Source organism: Sinohyriopsis cumingii, chromosome 9 (genome assembly GCF_028554795.1).
Source record: "Sinohyriopsis cumingii isolate HCF-2022 chromosome 9, ASM2855479v2, whole genome shotgun sequence".
In the NCBI taxonomy this organism is placed as follows: domain Eukaryota; kingdom Metazoa; phylum Mollusca; class Bivalvia; order Unionida; family Unionidae; genus Sinohyriopsis; species Sinohyriopsis cumingii.
In genome coordinates this window covers 27,041,220-27,063,638 of record NC_142969.1, presented here as the reverse complement: position 1 = coordinate 27,063,638, position 22,419 = coordinate 27,041,220, and the positions used below count along the sequence as shown (strand labels likewise).

At 35.9% G+C, this 22,419-nt stretch overlaps 1 protein-coding gene across 5 annotated transcripts in view; it reads right to left on the bottom strand.

Annotated features, from left to right (window-relative positions):
* The window catches only part of LOC149791443 (diacylglycerol kinase beta-like), a 264,102-nt gene that overhangs the window by 37,409 nt on the left and 204,274 nt on the right, over window positions 1-22,419 (bottom strand). For all 5 annotated transcript variants that reach the window (XM_089969976.1, XM_089969977.1, XM_089969978.1 and 2 more), the window contains exons 16-21: window positions 19,961-20,035; window positions 13,658-13,743; window positions 12,208-12,464; window positions 9,116-9,180; window positions 6,485-6,575; window positions 5,444-5,657 (exon numbers count right to left, since the gene is read on the bottom strand). In XM_089969976.1, coding sequence (XP_089826102.1) covers window positions 5,444-5,657; window positions 6,485-6,575; window positions 9,116-9,180; window positions 12,208-12,464; window positions 13,658-13,743; window positions 19,961-20,035 — 788 coding nt within the window. The remainder of the gene's footprint in view (window positions 1-5,443; window positions 5,658-6,484; window positions 6,576-9,115; window positions 9,181-12,207; window positions 12,465-13,657; window positions 13,744-19,960; window positions 20,036-22,419) is intronic.

Sequence of the window (22,419 nt, the reverse complement as noted above, 5' to 3'; positions counted from 1 at the left end):
TTATTTAGTAAAGATTTTTTTTTGTATATATGAGTTAACAATAAGAAATAAGGTGGGATATAAAATGTGGGAAATAGTTATCACATGTATGGTAGCTTGAGACCACATCTGAACTGTTAACATAAATCCACACCCGTTTTAAGCATTGTTAGTCATAACAAAAATAGGGCATGGTTTACTTGCCAATCAAATGCTAGTGCTTTCTCTAACTGTAGAACAGGCAGTTTCTTGAAATAATCAGTCTCATAATCGGTATCGGCAATTTTAATAATCGGCTATATGCGGTATCAGCATAATCGACAAAAAGTTACATCGGTACAGCTTTACAAACAAGGGATATGTAGAAAGCCATATCTTGACTATTAGAAACTGTAAATAAAAGCTCTACAGAAAGCTATATTTTATCTACACGACACTGCAAACAAGGGCTTTGCAGAAAGTAATATCTTGCCTACTAGACACTTCAAAGGCTGTGCAGAAAGCTGTCTTGTCAACTAGCCACTGCAAAGGCTGTGTAGAAAGCTGTTTTGTCAACTAGACACTGCAAAAGCTACGCAGAAAGCTGTCATGTCAACTAGACACTGCAAAGGCTATGCTGAAAGCTGTCTTGTCAACTAGACACTGCAAAGGCTAAGCAGAAACCTGTCTTGTCTACTAGATACTGCAGAGGCTAAGCAGAAACCTGTCTTGTCAACTAGACACTGCAGAGGCTAAGCAGAAACCTGTCTTGTCTACTAGACACTGCAGAGGCTAAGCAGAAAGCTGTCTTGTCAACTAGACACTGCAGAGGCTAAGCAGAAACCTGTCTTGTCAACTAGACACTGCATGCAGAAAGCTCTCTTGTCAACTAGACACTGCAAAGGCTATGCTGAAAGTGTATTGCCTGCTAGACACTGCAAAGGCTATGCAGAAAGCTGTCTTGCCTGCTAGACAATGCAAACAAAGGCTGTGCATAAAGTCATATCTTGTCTACCAGACACTGTTATGATGAAACCACTTTGTGTTAATGTGGGTTAAACATAACTCCTAGCACATCAGTGTAAAACTGCCCTGTAAACTCAGGGCTCTAGACGTAAGAGGTTACAAGGCTCCTGCAGAAAGCTATTTCTTGTCTAATTTTACTGTTTTTAGGACACCTCTGTAAGTTCATACAGGTAAAACTTTGTTCCTAGTACATAATGATAAAACCACCCTGCAAGCTCAAGCCTGTAGATAAAGCTTGATGCACCCTGCTGCATGTTAAGAGGCTGCTGATAGAGGGAACCATTTTGCCAAAGGATGCATCCCATAATAACGTTCCAGCTTGATGAGGTCAGGATGATAGTCTAATTTACATTAAGAAAGTAAATTTTTATTTAGATTTTGACTTTTTCATCTTTATCTTTGCTTTCTAAGCTGTTTGGGGAATATCTAAACTTATTCAGTAATATACAGCCTGGAATGTGCTGATATGCTACTAAACCCCATCTATGCAGGCATAAACACACACACACATAATACTTTTTTCTCATTATAACACTGTCCATGGAAGCCAAAGAGTATATTTCCTTAGAGAAAGACAACCTTATTATGAAGTACTTGATACATACAATTGTACTGCCACTTGATAAAAATGAGGTCTGTGACCATACCCATCTTATAACAGGAACAGTGTAATAATAAAGGGACATCAATACTGAAACATGCATAAACATCAGCAAATAATTTTCACTCAAGATGAACATTAATTAAGCTGAAGAATATCTTAATGAGGACAGTCAGTGGGATTATGTCTCTAAGGTCGTGATGGCCAAAAAAGGTGTCGAACAAATTTTACTAATATAATAGCCATGTCAGATACATTCAGTTTGTAACTGTACCACTAACTTTGTTAACTTGTCCCATCACTGAAAAGGATGATGTAAAAATCATAATTGGATGTCTTTAAACAAATACTGAATTAAATCTACAATACAGTCCCCAAAAATTATATTTCACAGAAAACCGGCTTGCATTGGTTAAAAGTAATGTCAATTCTTTGAAGCAAAGCTTGAATAAATAAGACATAATAATGATATCTGTATTTTAAAATAACCACTATCATTAACCTTTTAAAATGAAGCCAAATAATGGGCAGATAAATGACTGTATTTGCCTAAAACTATTTAAATGATTTTCAGGTATTATGTGCCACTTAGCACCTGTAACAGATAGAAAATAAGTACTTTAATCTCTTACTTTTCACTAAAATTTAGATTTACTGACCAAATTATGTCTTGACTGCTGCCGAAATGATATCTCTTGAGTCTAGTGTCTATTTCAATTCTCAAGCTTTCCTAACTGGATTGTTTAAAATTACTTGAATATATTATATTCTGTATTATGTATTTTATTATATTGTGTGCACTGTATTTTGTAAATCTAAAACCAGACACATCTGTTAAAATCATGAAACTGACACTTAAGTGATATGTCGTATATACCTCACTATATTTTTATATCCCTGTAATTTTATCATTTTTGTTCTTGAGTATGTTATTTAAAAATCAATATGAAATTAATTTATCTCATCTCTGTATCCCTTATCAATGAAAAATATAATGTTAACTTAGTTGTATACTTCTGTGAATTTTTTATGACGAAATTTTCAAAATCATAAAACCCACCATTCTGCACTTGTTCAAAAGAACAACTTGAAATGTGTTCTTGGGAGAAATAATCATGTTACTGCTGGTTCTTTGTAAACCCTGGTGGGTTTAGTGATTGGTGGCAATCAAACATACAATCAGTGTTGATTGCAATATTTAAGCATTATTAACAATTTTATAAGTTTTCGAAATAAGAAGTGCACCATTCACTCATGATTGAGGGACATGCTATCATGTATCAATTTTCTTGTGAAATTCAAAAAAATATTAACTATAATAAATTAAAAATGATATGTGACATTAAATAAAGATTAAAAAGTAGTGAAACACATTTCTTTAACAATAAATCCTAAATTTTAATGAAATAAACAAGCAGTGTTTATTAGTGGAGTTGATCAGAATTTGTCGTGCCATGTGGCTAATGGTTTTTCCTGATTTCTAAAAACAGATGAATAGTTGAGGACTTCATTTGTTTATTTTTTGTGCCGATTAGTATTGCAATTGGTGAGTAAATGCTATTTAAATATAGAAAATCCATATTTTTGATAAACTGGTGAATTTTGGTCATATATTTGTGCTGAAATAAAGGACATGATCTCAAGAAATGAACACCAAGAAGTAAGTTATTTTTATTGTTTAGCCTCGTGCCAATGTTTGAAGTTTGCTCTAATGACCTTGATAAGAATAATCTGGACTAGTTAAAAGAATGGCATGTTCCCGTGTATATTATCAAAAATCTTTGAAGTGTACTGTTCAAAATTTAAAATTACCACACTGCAACTGTGGAATGAGCGCAAGTTTACAAATGACAGACACGCTGTTACGTACAACTGTGGAGTGTAGATTTAACTGAGCAGCTGCATTAATCGTGCAAATAAACTAGTGATTTGGTTCATAATTATTTTCAAAAATCATCCTTGCAGTCGTATAAGTGATATTTATGCATATAGAGACTTCATTTTGGTACTACTGGGTATCTTATTACAGTCTGTCATGAAAGGCATCCTTATGCAGTAAAGGGTTAATTCACCATGCTGTAAGTTCCTTTCAAATTTGGGGCCCTGAGTGGCTGAGTGGTCTAAAGTGCTCTCCATCACGGATCACTGCCATCTCACCTCTGTCTGCAGTGGTTCGAGTCTCGGATTCAGCCAATGTGGGTATGTGAGAAAGCTTGCCAGTAGCTTCTCGTGGGTCGGTGGTTCTTTCCAGGGTTTACCCGGGTTCTTCCTCCACCATTAATACTGGCCACCATGTATAGCCTATCTTGTGCTGAAAAATGGCGTTAAACCCATTAACAACAACAACAACAACCTTTCAAATTTTCATTTTATTTCAAGGGAAATATATTATTTACTCAATTTTACGAAACATTTTGGTGTTTGCTTTTTTCTGTCACTTGGTTTAATACCATAAAGTCAAAATACAACAATATAATTGTTGCTGTCACAACTTGCAACATCTTCTTGGAATGTTTCCATATTAAATTTCATAAATATATGACTGCCATGTTAATTTTGAGGAAAAAATGTCAAGCAAGAGTCATATGGATTTAACATACATCAGGGTAAAAATTTAGGCATACAGTAATTTCACGAATGCAATATAACAAAGTTTAAGTTGAGTCTGACCTTTTTATTTTTTATAGCCAAGGATCAGTCTACATCCATCAATTCCCAAACAAGGCTGAATGAATTTAAAACAAGATATCAGTCTATGCCAATTAAAAACCAAATTGAAGTAAATAATGGACGGTTTACAAAAAGTGTATGCATGGTGTTGCATTTAATGGGGGGGGGGGGCTGGGGGAAACAAGACTTTTGAGAAATCAGCATGAATTTCAAGTCTTAGAACAGAGGTTGCTCTCATAAATTTTCTTATATCAGTGGGAGGTCTTAAATACATCTTGAAGGCCTCCCTTTGAGATGCTAGCCAAATTCTGAATCACTGTTTTATGAATTCTGTCAGTTGGTGTCAAACCATACAACTTTTTTCCAACATCTTAAATGAGCATTCCTTCTGTGTACCGTACATCCTCCATGTTATCATAAGGAATCCTTCTGTGAACCATACATCCCCATGTTATCATGATCAATCCTGTGTACCATATATCCCCGTGTTATCCTGAGAAAACCTGTGTACCATATATCCCTGTGTTATCCTGAGAAAACCTGTGTACCATACATCCCCCATGTTATCATGAGCAATCTTTTTGTGTACCATACATCCCCCATGAACTCTATATTCTTTCTTATAAATTAAGACCAACTGCAAACAACATATACCCTGATCAACCATCTACGTATGTTGTTTGCTTCACTAATAACTAACAGCAAACTGTATAGACCCAGAGGTGTAAGTGCATTATGGGTCTGTATAGTTTGCAAATGGACTTCACTTCATAGCTGTTCACGGGCTCAATCTGCTATACCCTTCTACGATACAAATTAATATAACTATCCCATAGGTTTCTGCACAAATCTCATTAGATATCAATAATATAAATGCCTGTACGAAAATAATATGTGTATCTAAATAGAGATCAACTGGGATGATCTATTTTAAAAAAAGAACGTAAACATGTCGATTAGATAAACATTTGCACTGAATTAAAATACCAAAACATGCACAGTGGGTACAACAAATCACAGGAACATCAGTTAATAGCATGATCTGTCCCCCCAAGTTGTGTGACTTTATGACTTCTGCAAGACTTCCACTCTGTGCATGCACTTAGGATTTGATTTATAAGAAATGGGTAGACATTCAGAGTCCTAGAACTGACCCTGAGACACAGTGGAAAGACAAAATAAACATACCTTGAACTGCAATAGCCAGCTCTGCTGAAGACATACTGCTAGTTGAGAACTCTTTATCTTTCTCTTTTTTCATCATCTTCTGAGCTCTTCGCCGCTTCTTTGAATTGGCATTCTCTCCCCACAGATTGGTGCCACCATATATGCTCGGAATATTCAGAAGGGCGATCCCTTCAAGAGAAGGCCCATTAGCAAGGTCAAGGGAATAACCATCACACTGAAATACAATGTTTATGACATTTACATATAACATCAAATGAGTTTAAATAACCTATTCCTGATTTCATTTTTGTTAAACCAATCATCATGTATCACTTAAGTGAATATGAAGCTAAACACTGATTTTGCGAACCATAATTCTTACATAAAAATGAACATACATCATTGTTGGATGAGATGTATGAATGTGGTTGTTTTAAATCAACTGATCAAGAGTGTGCACCCTGGATCAATGCCTTCGCTAAGAAACTTTTAAAAGTTACATCAGAAATATCAAAGCTTTCTGTTCATTATTATGTATGAATAGCAATCCTAACTGTTTTTATGTATGAATAGCAATCCTAATTGTTTTTTCTAGTATCAATGTTCACAAAATCCCTCAGGTGTGTTGAAATTCTTGCCTTTGGGTTGAGGCTTCAATGACCCTCAGGACTAGGCAAACATTAATAGCATAAAAATTATATATAATCACTAGAGTGGATTCTCTCAAAATCACTTTATTTTGATATTTCTATGGAAAAGTATAAAGATAAGTTCTAGAGACGATAATAAAGTTCCACGAAAAAAAGATCTAGTTTTGAAACAGGTTTTGTTAATTTAAAAAAAAACAACTAAAAAAACATGAAAGTAGTTCTAGGAAAATGGTCTGATTTTTAGTTCTTTGAAGGAAAATTAAAAAAAACCAATTCACTGCAAATTATTATCACAATGTTTTGAAGAGAAGAAATTCTCATAAACATGTACTTTGTTTATATTAAAAACAATTATGACGAAACTATATATAATAATATACTTATAATAATATACATACAATAATATACTTACCATTACGTCAATATCTTCATGCAAATTTTTACATGTAGCAGCAAATGTTTCAGATGTTCCAAATTCAAAGTACCACAATTTATTCTTCATTCTGGAGAAAGAAATGGACTTTCAGTACTCAAGAGAAGTTCACAGAGAAACAAAAGCATGTACAGACATACAGAAAGATGAACAAAGCTTGGTTTGTAACTAAAAGATATGCAAAAAGACTTGGTTGTTGCTGTTGTTGTTGTTGTTGTAGGGTTTAACGCCATTTTTCAGCACATGATAGGCTATACATGGCAGCCAGTATTAATGGTGGAGGAAGAAGCCTTGAAAACCCGGGAAAGATCCACTGACCCATGAGAAGCTACTGGCAAGCTTTCTCATGTACCCACACTGACCAAGCCCAAGACTCAAACCCATGCAGACAGAGGTGAGATGGCAGTGATGCGTAATGGTGAGTACTTTAGACCACTTGGCGCCCCAGCAGTAAGACTGAACACTTTGAACTATATGAATAGTAAGACTGAACACTGTGGACTCTATGTGTAATAAGAATGAACACTTTGAGTTGCACAAATAATAAGACTGAACACTTTTAACTGTACAAATAGCAAAACTGAACACTTTCAACTGTATGAATAATAAAACTGAACACTTTAAACTACATGAATAATAAGACTGAAAACTTTCGACTGTATGAATAAAAGTTGTTATATGGGGTTTAATGCCATTACTCAGTGCAAGATAACCTATACATGGTGGCCAGCGTAACTAGTGAAGGAAGAACCTGGGAAAGCCCCAGAAAGAACCACTGATGGGAAGCTACAGGCAGCTTTCTCACATACCCACATTAACCAAGCCCAAGACTCAAACCCACATGGACTGAGCTGAGATGGCAGTGATTGGTAAAGGAGAGCATTTAAGACCACAATAAGCCACCCAGGCCCCATGAATAAACTTGGTACATATGCATTATTTTCTCTGTTAAAATTATGTACAATCTAGAATATTTGAAATAAAAAATTAACATATTATATAATTGCAGTTTTAAATATTTCCATTTGTTTGGAAATGGCTGTATTTTTATTTATGCTACTGTGGGAATTACCAGTATCATGGTGCAATGACAATGTGGTGCTATGACAATGTGGTGCTATGACAATATGGTGCTATGACAACATGGTGCAATGACAATATGAGAGCTGATAAGGACATCATACCTGTCAACTTTTCAAAAGCCAAGTGAAGAGATCAAATCGAAAGATAGGGAGACTGAACCTAAAATCAGGAGGTTTTCTGCTGCATTTTTAGTCCTCGTTTTCACTAAATATTAATCAATCTTCCGGGTCCAATACACATGAAATTCTCAAAATGCGTGCCATTTCTCCCTGTCACATGCTTTATTTTCCCCAGGACATGCCCACAGTGCATATTCTTGTCAGCTATATCCAAACTGGACAATAGCTAAAGGTCAGTCTTAAGTAAACAAGCAAGAAACCCAGCATGACTAATTAACAGTTAATCCTTATTATTGCAATTATCTTGTGAAAAAGACTGGCCCTCTGACATAATTCAAAGAAACCATATTCTACAGTGTGTTACATAAGCACCAGCAATTGATTAGCCAATAAATGATGCCCTATTTTGTTGTAACTAACTGTGCCTAAATATGCAGTCTAAAGCTAACATACATGCGGTAACTATTTTTCCACGTTTTATATCCCACCTTATTTCCTTATTCTCAAATTGAAAGGCATCTAACATTGTTTACTAAATAACATATCTGAATTAGTTTTTTGAGGACACATAAGTTGCATGGTATGTTTCTTCATTCTTTTAATTTAATCATGGTAATTAATGTTTGTATATATGGTACAATAATGCCAGGTGTTCAATCACGTAAGTTTCTTTGGTGGGAATGGAGATGCTACAGCATCACAGTGATCATTCATTGGGATTGAAGCTAATTGCTGAAAATTTTATTGTAGTAGTTTATATTTTTATTGTGGTATATTTTTAGATTTTAGGATTGTTGTAGTTTTAAAACAAAAATCGTAAAATGACTTGAATAATGTTAGAACTTAACATTTCTATTTATGGAAGAAAAAAATTATTTGTAGTGTGATAATAATTATTTTGTCAAAACAATATTCACAGGTGATGGCAAGCTTTCTCACGTACCCACACTGACCAAGCCCAAGACTCAAACCCATGCAGACAGAGGTGAGATGGCAGTGATCCGTAATGGTGAGCACTTTAGACCACTTGGGGCCCCAGCAGTAAGACTGAACACTTTGAACTACCATCAGAAAAATACAGTACTGTGTATTGGGCATTAACATAAACAGTGATTCCACAAAATTGTATTCCCATCAAATCATAGTTTACTTCCAAAACACAAAACAATCCCCATAAAAATGTAGGATTTTTTTAATAGGAGAAATGAAAATCAACAGATATAATGTAATAATCGGGAGTTCTATGCAAAAATTGGGAGACATTATGAAATTGGAAGGTTGGCATGGAACGACCCCAAAAAGCGTGAGTTTTTTCTTCTGATGTGACAGTTGATAGGTATGGGACAATGATAAGCTAAAGCTCTTAACATAATCTACAACTGAAAAAGACCAAAGAATAATTCCTTACCGACTGTTGAACTTTTCAGGGTGCTTCTCTCTCATAACATGGAATCGGTGACAAATAGAAGCATCCTGGAAAAGAGAAATGTAAGTATGTATGTAAGATATGTTTTTACAGGTAATAGGTTTAATGACACATCAGCACAATTCCAGCTTTACAGTACTGCAGACAGAAGGAGTAAAAAACAAACAAATTGAGCAGAGTTAATGTCAATTTTCTTTTAACAAATACTGAAAAACAAAAACTATTTGCTGAGAATTTAATTTCATGTTTCTACTGGATAAAGAAAATTCAAGAAAAAAAATCCATCAGAAAAATACAGTACTGCGTATTGGGCATTAACATAAACAGTGATTCCACAAAATTGTATTCCCATCAAATCATAGTTTACTTCCAAAACACAAAACAATCCCCATAAAAATGATTTTTTATACTTATTATGGCAAGTACTGACAAAGATAGCTTGATGTCAGATTTAGATGTTAAAGTTTCACAAATAATTGTCTGATCATAATACTTAGATGTATAGAAACTGTCCTGAAAGACCACCCCTTCTGGCAAAATTAATGATCTCTCAAGACAGGTGGTCTCTCATAACAGGTCATAATGCTACATATTCACTAAATATGTGCATGCAGATCTAGGTCTCTCAAAACAGCTGGTCACTCAAGACAGGTTTTACTGTACTACCAATAACTCACAAGTCCAAATAAAATTATTTTTCCCACATAGGTAGAAGTCTCAGAGTGATATCCCCATGATACAGAGAATGGTGCCAAATCTTGTAAATATATCAGTTACAACTAGACTGGAGTGCATGCTCTCTTAATAGGATGTAACTGTAGGTAGGATGGAAGGGTATCTCGCTATTATGATTTGGTAAGTATTTTCAAAGAAACATATTTTACTCCAAAACACAGCTTATTCTTCAAATATGTTATCCAATCATACACTTCCTACTCTGCAGAGGCCATCTCTGGTCCTGTAAGGTACCTGAGACAGCGTTTGGACTGAGAATCTGGCTGAAGCTTTGACTCCATATACTGATATGTGACTTTAGGAAAAAGGATTCTTTTTTTCCTTTTGCAAATCCATCATAAGTCCTCATGCTGTGTCCTTAAGCTGCCAAGTGACCCATGAAGGTAACCTGTTGGATTCTGGTCCAATGAGGTCTAACTGAGCCTTCTGGAATGAAAGATCCCTTAGGCAGAAGTTGGTGAAGATTTGACTTGCACCTCCATTCCATGGTTTGTATAATGTCAGCTGTGGAATAGCTTTGCTCAAATGCAATACTTCTGCAACTGCCCTAACTTCATAAGCCTAAACTTCAGGACCCTGGACAGTGGAGTATGTGCACTGAACATAATAGTAAGAAACTATGAAACCACATGTCAGGCCCACTGATCACTGTGGCTAACTCTTTCCCATTCAACAGGATATCTTATAAGGGTCGCATGAGAATGTTGTGATTTACGTTACAGGGAGGCTGTTAAGAACAGAAACAGTGAAGAACTGGATATCTGATAAGGATGACATGAGAATGTTGTCATTTATGTTACAGGGAGGCTGTTAAGGACAGAAACAGTGAAGAACAGGATATCTGATAAGGATGACATGAGAATGTTGTCATTTATGTTACAGGGAGGCTAAAAAGGACAGAAACAGTGAAGAACTGGATATCTGATAAGGATGACATGAGAATGTTGTCATTTATGTTACAGGGAGGCTGTTAAGGACAGAAACAGTGAAGAACTGGATATCTGATAAGGATGACATGAGAATGTTGTCATTTATGTTACAGGGAGGCTGTTAAGGACAGAAACAGTGAAGAACTGGATATCTGATAAGGATGACATGAGAATGTTGTCATTTATTGTTTTAGGGAGGTTGTTATGGACAGAAACCAGGATAAAGACAATCACCTTCATTCTGGTTCTTGTTCACTTTTGTTCTCACACACTGTGGTCTTCTACATATACTGGATCAATAGGATTGTTTCCCTGTCTGTTTTGTCCCAGGAAAGGGGTGTCCTTTATATTTACTGATTACTTCCCTGAAAATATCTCATCGGTCTCTTGAGGCTGTATCTGTGAGATTTATTTCTCTGGTGGCTTGGTTGCATATTTTATCCACCTGGCCATTAAAGAGGAAGTTAGAAAAGAATGGCTACAATATAGGCTTGTCTTTGTGGTTGTCTTTTAAATAGGTGGAAGTGAAGAGCATTGCATCTCTTTCTGCCCGTTATAAATTTGCTGCTGCTGTCAAGGCTTTGGCCAGTACATAAAGGTTATGCCAGGCATGGGCCACTTACTCCAGGACATGAACTGGACAAGTGATTTTTAAAGCCACACCCTATCATTTTAATTAACAGATATGACTAGGTCATGGGCCACATCTGGCTTGCTGGCCGTATTTTGTCCACCCCTGGATTATGCTGATCCATCAGAGTGCCTGTGTTCTTATATTGGGTAGGTATACAAAGGTATTCACTCCTTTAATGGTAGGATCAGCTGTGGTGTTGACTGGTTGTGATCCAACAGAATCTGGACAAACAGTGTCATTTTATCCAGTCTTTTATAATGGGATGGGTTATGGGAAAGAACAGCTTCAAAAACTTTGTTTCCGAAAGAAAGGATCACAAAAAAGTCAGAATTTTGTGACAGTATACTTCCCTGAGAAGAGAAACTATACTTTCCTGAGAAGAGAAACTCCTCCAAATTCTTCCAAAGTCCAACATCTTTTTAAAAATTCTTAAATTGGTTGGCAAAGGTCTCTCATTATGAGAGAGCATGCTACTCAGCACAACCTAAAACAGTAATTTAAGTCTTTATTTGATATGGCAGCAATCCCTGTACTAAAGGATATCACTCTGTCAATCTGTAACCTATGAGGGGAGACAACTGTTAGCTTTCATAACTAAAAGGTTTGCATGGGAGGGCTGGAATCGCAAGGTAGTTGTAGTACAACTCAAGTATTAATTTTGTGTAACATATTTGAAGATGAAATAGAATAAACAGCCTACTGTCATCAATGGCACAAGAAAATATAACAGTAATACAGGACACAATTTTACATGGACTGTCGAACCATGTACATACCACACCAATGGAGAAGTAATTATTAATGATATTGTATGGTATAGGATCCCCTTCCTCCGCCTCTCCCTCTTCAGGTTTGCTGAACTCAATCTGCCAGCGATCCATCATGATAACCTGTCCGTTGTAAACTTTGTGCAGAACCTTAGTCAATTTCTCACCCTCGTAGCCCCGCCCCCATCGCAGGCACCGTGCCAGATCATTGCCTGTACCCAGAGGCATTACAGCCACTGGTGGTCTTTCCTTGTAGTTCATCTTATCTGAAAGCAAATATAATAATGTGTAAAAAAAGCAAAAATTAAATTGATCGGTGAAAAAACCTAAAAGCATTACCTTCAATTCTTTAAGCTGAATGTAATTTACAGTGCACTTCAAACAGTTTTACATGATATTTTAAAATTACATTCATTTCTGCCATGATATATATGCATTTCAAGTGAGAAAGCTTGCCAGTAGCTTCTCGTGGGTCGGTGGTTCTTTCCGGGGTTTTCCCGGGTTCTTCCTCCACCATTAATACTGGCCGCCATGTATAGCCTATCGTGTGCTGAAAAATGGCGTTAAACCCTACAACAACAACAACAATATGCATTTCAAAACAGATTTATTCATGTAAAATGATAAAATGAATAACTTTTCTGTTTCAGTTAACAAATATGTATTAACAAATATCTGCTACCATTTACATCCTAGTCCTCCATTATGAAAATCATAATTCAAAATGTATTGCACATTTTATTCTGAGAAAAAAATGTTAGGCTGAAATTGCTGAATGATCCTCTTCAAAGGTCTCCCTCTTAGGAGGCACAGTGAATCTCCAGGAATACCAGCATTTCTCATTTTTTAATCATACTGCTATATTTGTTATTTAAGCATTCAAACACCAAGTTACATTTACTCTAGTGTGAACAATTGAGAATCTTACATGAATGGGAAAAAATCTGAGGACCTTACCGGAATAGTAAAAACTGAGGATCTTACATGCATGGTAAAAACTGAGGATCTTACATGAATGGTAAAAACTGAGGATTTTATATGAATGGTAAGAACTGAGGATCTTATGTGAATGTAAAAAATGAGGATATTACTTGAATAAAAAAACTGATGATCTTATGTGAATGAAAAAACTGAGATCTTACATGAATGAAAAAAATAGAGGATCTAACGTGAATGGAAAAAACTGAGGATCTTACATGAAAAAAATTGAGGATCTTGCGTGAATGGAAAAAAAGAGGATCTTGCATGAATGGAAAAAATTGCATGTTAAAAATGAGGATATTACATGAATGCTCTTTCGAATGAATTGTATAAAATGAGCTGAATAAGATTTAATCTTATTCAAACTTCTAGAAGCAAAAAATTAAAATTATTCAACAAATTTCTTGCCTGTTGATACAAGTTTATTAAACAAAATACCACAGTAGTCACATGATATATAACACATTTAAAAACTGACCCATGGCCTCCAGTAACCATCCTACAGTGCCATCCCCACCACACACCAGGATTCTAAAATTCGTCACATTACTGTAGAAATTCAGCCTGAAATAATAATAGCAGACCTTCAGCAATAAAATACTCATATATGAATAGCTGCTAATTTCAAAATGCTTACATAAGGATCCCTGTATATCTTTTGCCAAAATTTATTACATTTATACAATTTATGAATGACTTGTGCTTAGATTGAGTTGTCATGGAGATGATGTATTTTTTTGTTCTTCTACGATGATTAGGACTTGTGTGTGTCTGTGTTTTGGATTTGTTAACATAGCTGTAATAATTTTTCAGTCATATCGCTATGATGTCTGCATTGTTGCAGCTTATAGTTATGTCTAAGCACTGGGGCATCATGTCGCAGACATGTAGCATCATGTACCACCCAGTTCAATTATCCTGACACCAGGCCGACCAGTCCTAACACTAACCTCTTAATGCTGAGTGCCAAGCGAGGCAGCTGCAGTACCATTTTTATAAGTCTCTGGTATGACTTGGTCAGGGTTCCAACCCATGACCTTCTGCATCAGAGGCAGATGCTCTAACCACTATGCCACCGGAGTGGTCTGATTAGGATGAAATTATATGTTAAATTTTTATGGACCTAGGTACTTCAGGGTTGACAAATGTTCCCTGGGCTTACTCTAGGCACATCTGAACAAAATGATTCATTATCTAATGGAATGAGCAATGTTATAATTGCAGTCAGTTTGTGAAACTCAGGCAGGAATGCTATATATGGTCCTAAAGCAATGCAACCTACAGGTGCTTCATGGGAGCTGTAGGATCCACCACTGAAGTGACAAAACATGAGAAAATAAAGATTGCAGCTGTAATAATCATACATTGTTTACTTGTCTCTGCTAACAGACATAGGAAAACTTTTATGTTTTTTGAGCATTCTTGCTGCATTTGAACAATATTTATCCCATTTGTATAATGTATACACTTTTGGCACAGTGTAGTTGTTGCTGTAGTAGGGTTTAACGCCATTTTTCAGCACAAGATAGGCTATACATGGCAGCCAGTATTAATGGTGGAGGAAGAACCCGGGAAAACTCTGGAAAGAACCACTGACCCATGAGAAGCTACTGGCAAGCTTTCTCACATACCTGTATTGCCTGAACCCGAGACTCGAACCCACGCAGAGGTGAGAGTGATCTGTAACGGTTAGCGCTTTAGACCACTTGGCCACTCGGGGCCCCTTGGTACAGTGTAAAACAAAATTAAAAATGAAAGAAGCTTTGACATAACCTGATGAGTGTCTAGGGAAAAAAAAGAAATTTTATTTAATTTACACAGATTTTTGTTTTATACATGTTACACTATGCTAATTAAAATGTTGTATTTAAACACAAGAATAGTTGTCCGACATTTTGCCAGAAGTATGGGTCCAGTGACCAATACATTGCTGTAGGGCATGTTGTAATTCGAACACCACCTGCAATATTGATTTGAGCGGATTAACAATGGAGCAAGTAGCACTACAATATAGATAATATTTTGAATAAAATTTCAACTCTTTTTCTTGACTTTCGTCACATCCTATGATACTAACTTGTGGTGTATCATACTGTATACTGGGTCATAAAATATATACATTCTGTTTTTTAACATTTAATGGAGTGCTAACAGATGTTTTTCCTCATGTAGACAGTGAATACTATTTACAGACTGAGAAGAATGACCTATCCATAAGACCATTGTGACATTAAGGCCTAGAACATGTTATAGAAAAGGTATTATGATGTGTATGCTTCATACATGCTTGAAACACCACAGAAAAAAATTCCTGTAGACTGTGAAGGCATGATACACTGTACACTAAAACATACTGTGAAAGCAAGATACACACTACACTAATACACAATGTAAAAGCAAGATACACTCCTCACTAATACATACTGTGAAAGCAAGATACACTCCTCACTAATACATACTGTCAAAGCAAGATACACTCTTCACTAATACATACTGTGGAAGCAAGATATACCCTACACTAATACATACTGTCAAAGCAAGATACACTCTTCACTAATACATACTGTAAAAGCAAGATACACTCCTCACTAATACATACTGTGAAAGCAAGATACACTCCTCACTAATACATACTGTCAAAGCAAGATACACTCTTCACTAATACATACTGTGGAAGCAAGGTACACTCTTCACTAATACATACTGTGGAAGCAAGATATACCCTACACTAGAACATACTGTGAAAGCAAGATACACACTACACTAATACATACTGTGAAAGCAAGATACACTCCTCATTAATACATATAGTGAAAGCAAGATGCACTCCTCACTAGTACATACTGTGAAAGCAAGATATACCCTACACTAAAACATACTGTGAAAGCACGATACACTCCTCATTAATGCATATAGTGAAAGCAAGATACACTACTCACTAATACATACTGTGAAAGCAAGATACACTCCTCATTAATACATATAGTGAAAGCAAGATACACTCCTCACTAATACATACTGTGAAAATAAAGTACACTCCACAACAGTATATAATGTGAAAGGAAAGCAAGGAACACTCCACGCTAACACATACTGTGACAGGAAGATACACTCCACACTAAAAGATACTGTAAATCTAAGGTACACTCCACACTAATACATGTATGGACTGTGAAATTAAGATACATTCCATGATAATACATACTGTGAAGGCAAGATACACTCCACAACACATACTGTGAAGGCAAGGTACATTCCATACTTGTGCACACTGTGAAAGTAAGGTTGTTGTTGTTTTTGTTGTAGGGTTTACCACCAACAAAAGATGGGCTCTACATGGTGGCCAGTATAAATGGTGGAGAAAGAACCCAGGAAAACCCTGGAAAGAACCACCGACCCACAAAAAGCTACTGGCAAGCTTTCTCACATACCCACACTGGCTGAACCCGAGACTTGAACCCATGCAGACAGAGGTGAGATGGCAGTGATCCTTAACAGTGAGCACTTTAGACCACTCGGGTCCCAGTGAAAGTAAGGTATATGCCACACTAATACATGCATGTACTGTGAAAGCAAGATACATTTCACACTTCCCCGAGTGGCCGAGTGGTCTAAAGCGCTCTCCATTACGGATCACTGCCATCTCACCTCTGTCTGCATGGGTTCGAGTCTCGGATTCGGCCAATGTGGATATTTGAGAAAGCTTGCCAGTAGCTTCTCGAGGGTCGGTGGTTCTTTCCGGGGATTTCCCGGGTTCTTCCTCCACCATTAATACTGGCCGCCATGTATAGCCTATCGTGTGCTGAAAAATGGTGTTAAACCCTACAACAACAACAACAACATTTCACACTTATACATACTGTGAAGCAAGATACATTCCACAAAAATAAATACTGCGGAAGCAAGATATATTCCACACTTATAAATACTGTGAAAACAATGTACACTCAACACTATTAAACAAACTGTGAATGCAAGATACATTCCACACTGATATACATTTTGAAACCAAGGCACTCCATACTTTTACAGATCTGCCAACCCTGATGAGTCTGTCTCAGTAAGCAGTTTTTTTTCTGTAAGATTGACCAGTTATCAGTAATGTGCAACAAATTATTAATAACTGCTATTGTAAAGCTGGAAAACGTAATTAAAAGTTTGACGCATTGACGATAAACATTACGTTCAACTGAAAATTTGTAAAGTAAGTTAGTCTGGTTCCCTATCTAATTTCACTAATGAGGAAACCTGGATCCAAATAAAACACTGATGAACCAATTATCCAGATTTTGCGGCAATGATAATTTTTCTGTAGTTTTTTCTAGTATGTTATAAGTCCGTATTTTGAGGATAATTTTCATATGACTTACGGCAAAATCGTAAGAGTTGGCAGGTCTGCTTTTACATGCTGCAAAAGCAAGGCACACTCCATACTAAAACATACTGTGAAAGCAAGGCACACACCATATGAAAGTATACCATGAAAGCAATTACACTCCACACTAGTACATACTGCAAAAGCAAGGCACACTCCATACTAACACATACTGTGAAAGCAAGGCACACATCATACTAACACATACTGTGAAAGCAAGGCACACTCCATACTAACCCTGTGAAAGCAAGGCACATACCATACTAACATATACTTTCAAAGCAAGGCACACTCCATACTAACACATACTGTGAAAGCAAGGCACACTCCATACTAACACATACCCTGAAACCAAGATACACTTAACACTAATATGTACAGAGTAATCAAGATACACTCAACACTAATACGTACAGAGTAATCAAGATGCACTCCACACTAATACGTACAGAGTAATCAAGATGCATTCCACACTAATATGTACAGAGTAATCAAGATGCACTCCACACTAATACAGTGAAAGCAAACTAGTACATACTGCAAAGGAAAGTGTTCATTATGCTTTCACAATATGTATTAAATGTGGAGCACCCACAATAATACATACCCTGAAAGCATACTAAACACTTCAAACTAATACAGTCTGTAAAAGTAAGGTACACTCAACACTAATGCATAATGTAAAATCAAAATATACTCCATACTAATACAGACAGTGAAAGCATTGTCAACTTCACAATACTGACAGTGAATGCACTGTCAACTTCACAATACTGACAGTGAATGCATTGTCAACTTCACAATACAGACAGTGAAAGCAGTCAACTTCACAATACAGACAGTGAATGCATCATCAACTTCACACTAATAATGACTGTGAAAGCTAGAGTAACTCCATTGTGAAAGCAAGATACACTCCACACTGATGAAGACTGTGATTACAAGAAGCATATATCTATATATATATATATATATATATATATATATATATATATATATATATATATATATATATATATATATATATATATATATATATATATATGAATAGTATTGCTATAAGGTATCTCTGTACAGTAGTGATTATATCGTGCCAACTAAACGTAAAGCTCAAAACATGTAAAATTTGAGATGCATTCCTTTCAGTGTAGATGCTGCATTTAGTCTTTAACATTATTTGTGGAAAGAAACCACCCGCCTCCCCTCCTTCCACCACATTGTTTATTTGGGTCATTTCTTGAACAGCGTACCGTTCCAGCTCTGTTCTGGGGGTCCTTTGTAAAATTGGCTAATGTTTTGTATCATGGCAATCCTCAGGATCAGACTTATTGAGTTTCAGTTATCAATGTCCCCATATACCTCGTATCAGCCCCTTAGTGCCACATACAGATGTTGGACATTCCTCACAACCCTACAAACTCCCCAAGTCTCTTTTCTTGAGGTATTCCTACTGGAAAAGTTACCAATCTGGGCCATTGCCAAGTTTCATGCATTCACAACTTTGCTTTTGACCCCCAGTTTGTGTTAGTACTTAAATGTACTCAACTATTATGCCCATATACTTCATACCCGCTTCCTACAGTGCATGTATTGAGTATTCGCTGATGTTTGTTATCATAGCAATCCTCAGGATCAGACTTATCGAGTTTCAGTTATCAGTGTCCCTATATACCTCGTATCAGCCCTTTGTGGCTCTACATACAGGTGTCGGACACTCTTCACAACCCTACAAACTCCCCCAAGTCTCTCTTCCTGAGGTATTCCTATAGAAACAATTCAGAGCTTGGCTGGTGCAGTGTGCTGTGACAGTATTTGCCCCCATTATGCCAAAGATTATTTATATTTACAATAAAGTTTATAGTGAGCCTATGTACTGTGTGTTATTTAAATTAGAATTCATATGCAATCTCTTTTACAAAAATGAAAATAAACTTTTTACGTTACTGTTTGTACTTTTAAGAAAAAAAAATATTCACAAAAAAATTCACATATATGAAATTTCGGGAGCCATGCCATGACTATGTTATATCCAAATTCGTTATAATGGAATGTGGTATAGCGGAGGCACACCGTAATACATAAAGTGAAAGCAAGATCCACTCGATACTAACACATACTGTGGATTAATTTATTTTCATGGGCATATATTTTTGCAGTTTTGCCCTAACTAATTTATTTAGCAGCAGTTTATTTATGTGTCTGAGTAAAATGTCCTAACTGCTCAAAAGAAGAATCAATAATTGTCAGGTCTATAAATTCAAGGACTGAAGTAACCATGAAATCCACCCAAAAACTGATACATCCTGGAAAATAGTGAATACACAGTATTCTGTGAGCGGTTAGGCATTCATGAATATTTAAATGTAAGGTCCATGGGACAGGTCATTCTTGTTGAACAATACCTACCCTGGAGTTGGACCCCCTTTCATCAAATCAAACACTTGTCTTGGATTGAGTAAATATTGAAACTTTCTCATTATTCTGAAAAGAAAAGAATATAAAAAATTCCCAATGTAAGTCTTGAGATAGCAAAAATATTGATCTTAATGTACATGTAAAGGATTAATTACCCAGACTTATAAATACAGCTCTCCCTTGCTGGTATGCAGTAATTTGGATTCATTACTTGGATTCATTACTGTTCCAAACTGACTGACATGCATGCACGGACACGCACACACACACACACATATGAAATCAATGATCATCTTCTTGCGAACATGTGCAGGTGTGTGATGGGAAGGGGAGAAACACACTGAAAGCAAGATAAGAATGGTAGCATATATGAACGCAAAATGCCAATTTCACCTCACTATAACTGAACATTTACCTGTAATCAAGTAAATGATCCCATGCTTGAAAAAGTATATCCTATGGAAATTTTGTATATTTTGTTAAAAATCTATATTTAACATGTGTTAAATAGTTAAACATCATTACATAACTGATCATCAATAATCACATTCTATCTTTGATCAGTTAAAAGCCATTTTCACGGACCTGGCCTTTCTCAGACCTGCCGACCCTGACGAGTCCTGGCCTTTCTTTAGATATCTTCATCTAGTTTATAATAGCTGACAAAATGAAAAAGTGGCTAATAAGAGAAAAAAAGAAGCTCATGCCAACAAGTCTTGGTAATGCCAAACTTAAATGAAATAGTGTCATAAATATTTTGAGTCATGGTTACGAGAAAGTATCCATTTATGTGCTTATTTTAAAATTTTAGTGAAGGTCTTGGATGTGACGTTATATATGGAATCATGTTAAACTGAAAGATTATAATGAAGAACAGTTGTGCTGCCAATATCCTAGGTTATATAAAAAGGGACATAATTTCAGACAAATGATGCAAATAAGATTACAAGTATTATGTCCCTTGCCAAGAAAATTTAATCATTTCTGGTTTCAATGATATTTCATTACCTAGCCCAGAAGAAATATGCAAGAAAGCAGAATTTAAAAAAAACTATTTTGAAAAGGTTTAAATGAATATATTCAATCAAATTAACTGCATTTTCAAAACCTTCTCAAGAAAAAAATTAAACTTTCTATTTGATGACATAACTATCTAATACTGACTTTTAACTTTTCCAGCCCAATTCCTAATATTGGAATTTTACAAACTCATAAGAACCAATGTATCCAGTCTGATGAAAATCCAGTGGGAACAGGAAACATATACACTACAAACTTGAACAGGAGGGTTGGTCAGAGATACCACACAGTTTCACCACTTGTAATGTGTTGCAGGGAAATACAAATTCTGATGACATCTTTGTATTCATAATATGAGACAGAACAGATCAGACCTGGGATAATTGTAATTTGCAATCATAATCATTTTTAAGTAATCATGGACTTTGAAACAATCACAAGTATCAAATATACTTGCTTATAAGTTGTTGTTGTTGTTGTGGGGTTTAACGCCATTTTTCAGCACACGATAGGCTATGCATGGCGGCCAGTAGTAATGGTGGAGGAAGAACCCGGAAAAACCCCAGGAAGAACCACTGACCCACGAGAAGCTACTGGCAAGCTTTCTCACATACCCACATTAGCCGAATCCTAAACTCGAACCCACGCAGACAGAGATGAGATGGCAGTGATCCGCAACGGAGAGCACTTTAGACCACTCGGCAACTCGGAGCCCCTGCTTATAAGTAACATTCAACTAAAAACTGCACAGGTCCAGATCCCTGCCACTGCATAATGTGCTGGCAAATCTGGGTCTATGTAGTTTGTTAGGAGTAATCAGTAGAACAAACATGAACTGTGATCTGCCAGTTCAATATGCAACAGCACATCAGGGTGGGTGTTGTTTGCAGATGGACTTGACTGATAAGTGTACCGTAACTGGTAAGAATTTTTTTAAGTACGTATAATTTCATCAATTATACTCTAAAAATACTATATCAGATTACACTTTGATGTTAATACACAAGTAAATTTTAATGACAACATACTTAAAATTTTAAGTAAATATATTTTTTTTAAAGGTACACAATTTTCTATTTTTCATTGTTTGTTTTATGCAAATGTGTTATATGGGATCCATATAATGTATCGTTTATTCAATTTCATGGAAATCTGTTGATGCTATCCAAGTTTTCATATGTGTAGGATTTCCTAGGGTTATATGAAATAATTTCCTTTGACTGTTAGGACAATACTGATTATCATGAGTTAACGATAATTGCATATTTATATCTGATTTTATAATATTTAAATAATCTTGTAAGTTAGGGACTGCTGTGAGCTAGAATTTTGTGAATTTTATAGTATAACGGTACCAACTGAACCCCAGGTGGGAGGAGCAGTAATTGAGCATGTGGTAGCATAGGTAAAGAGATATGGTAAAGTTAGAT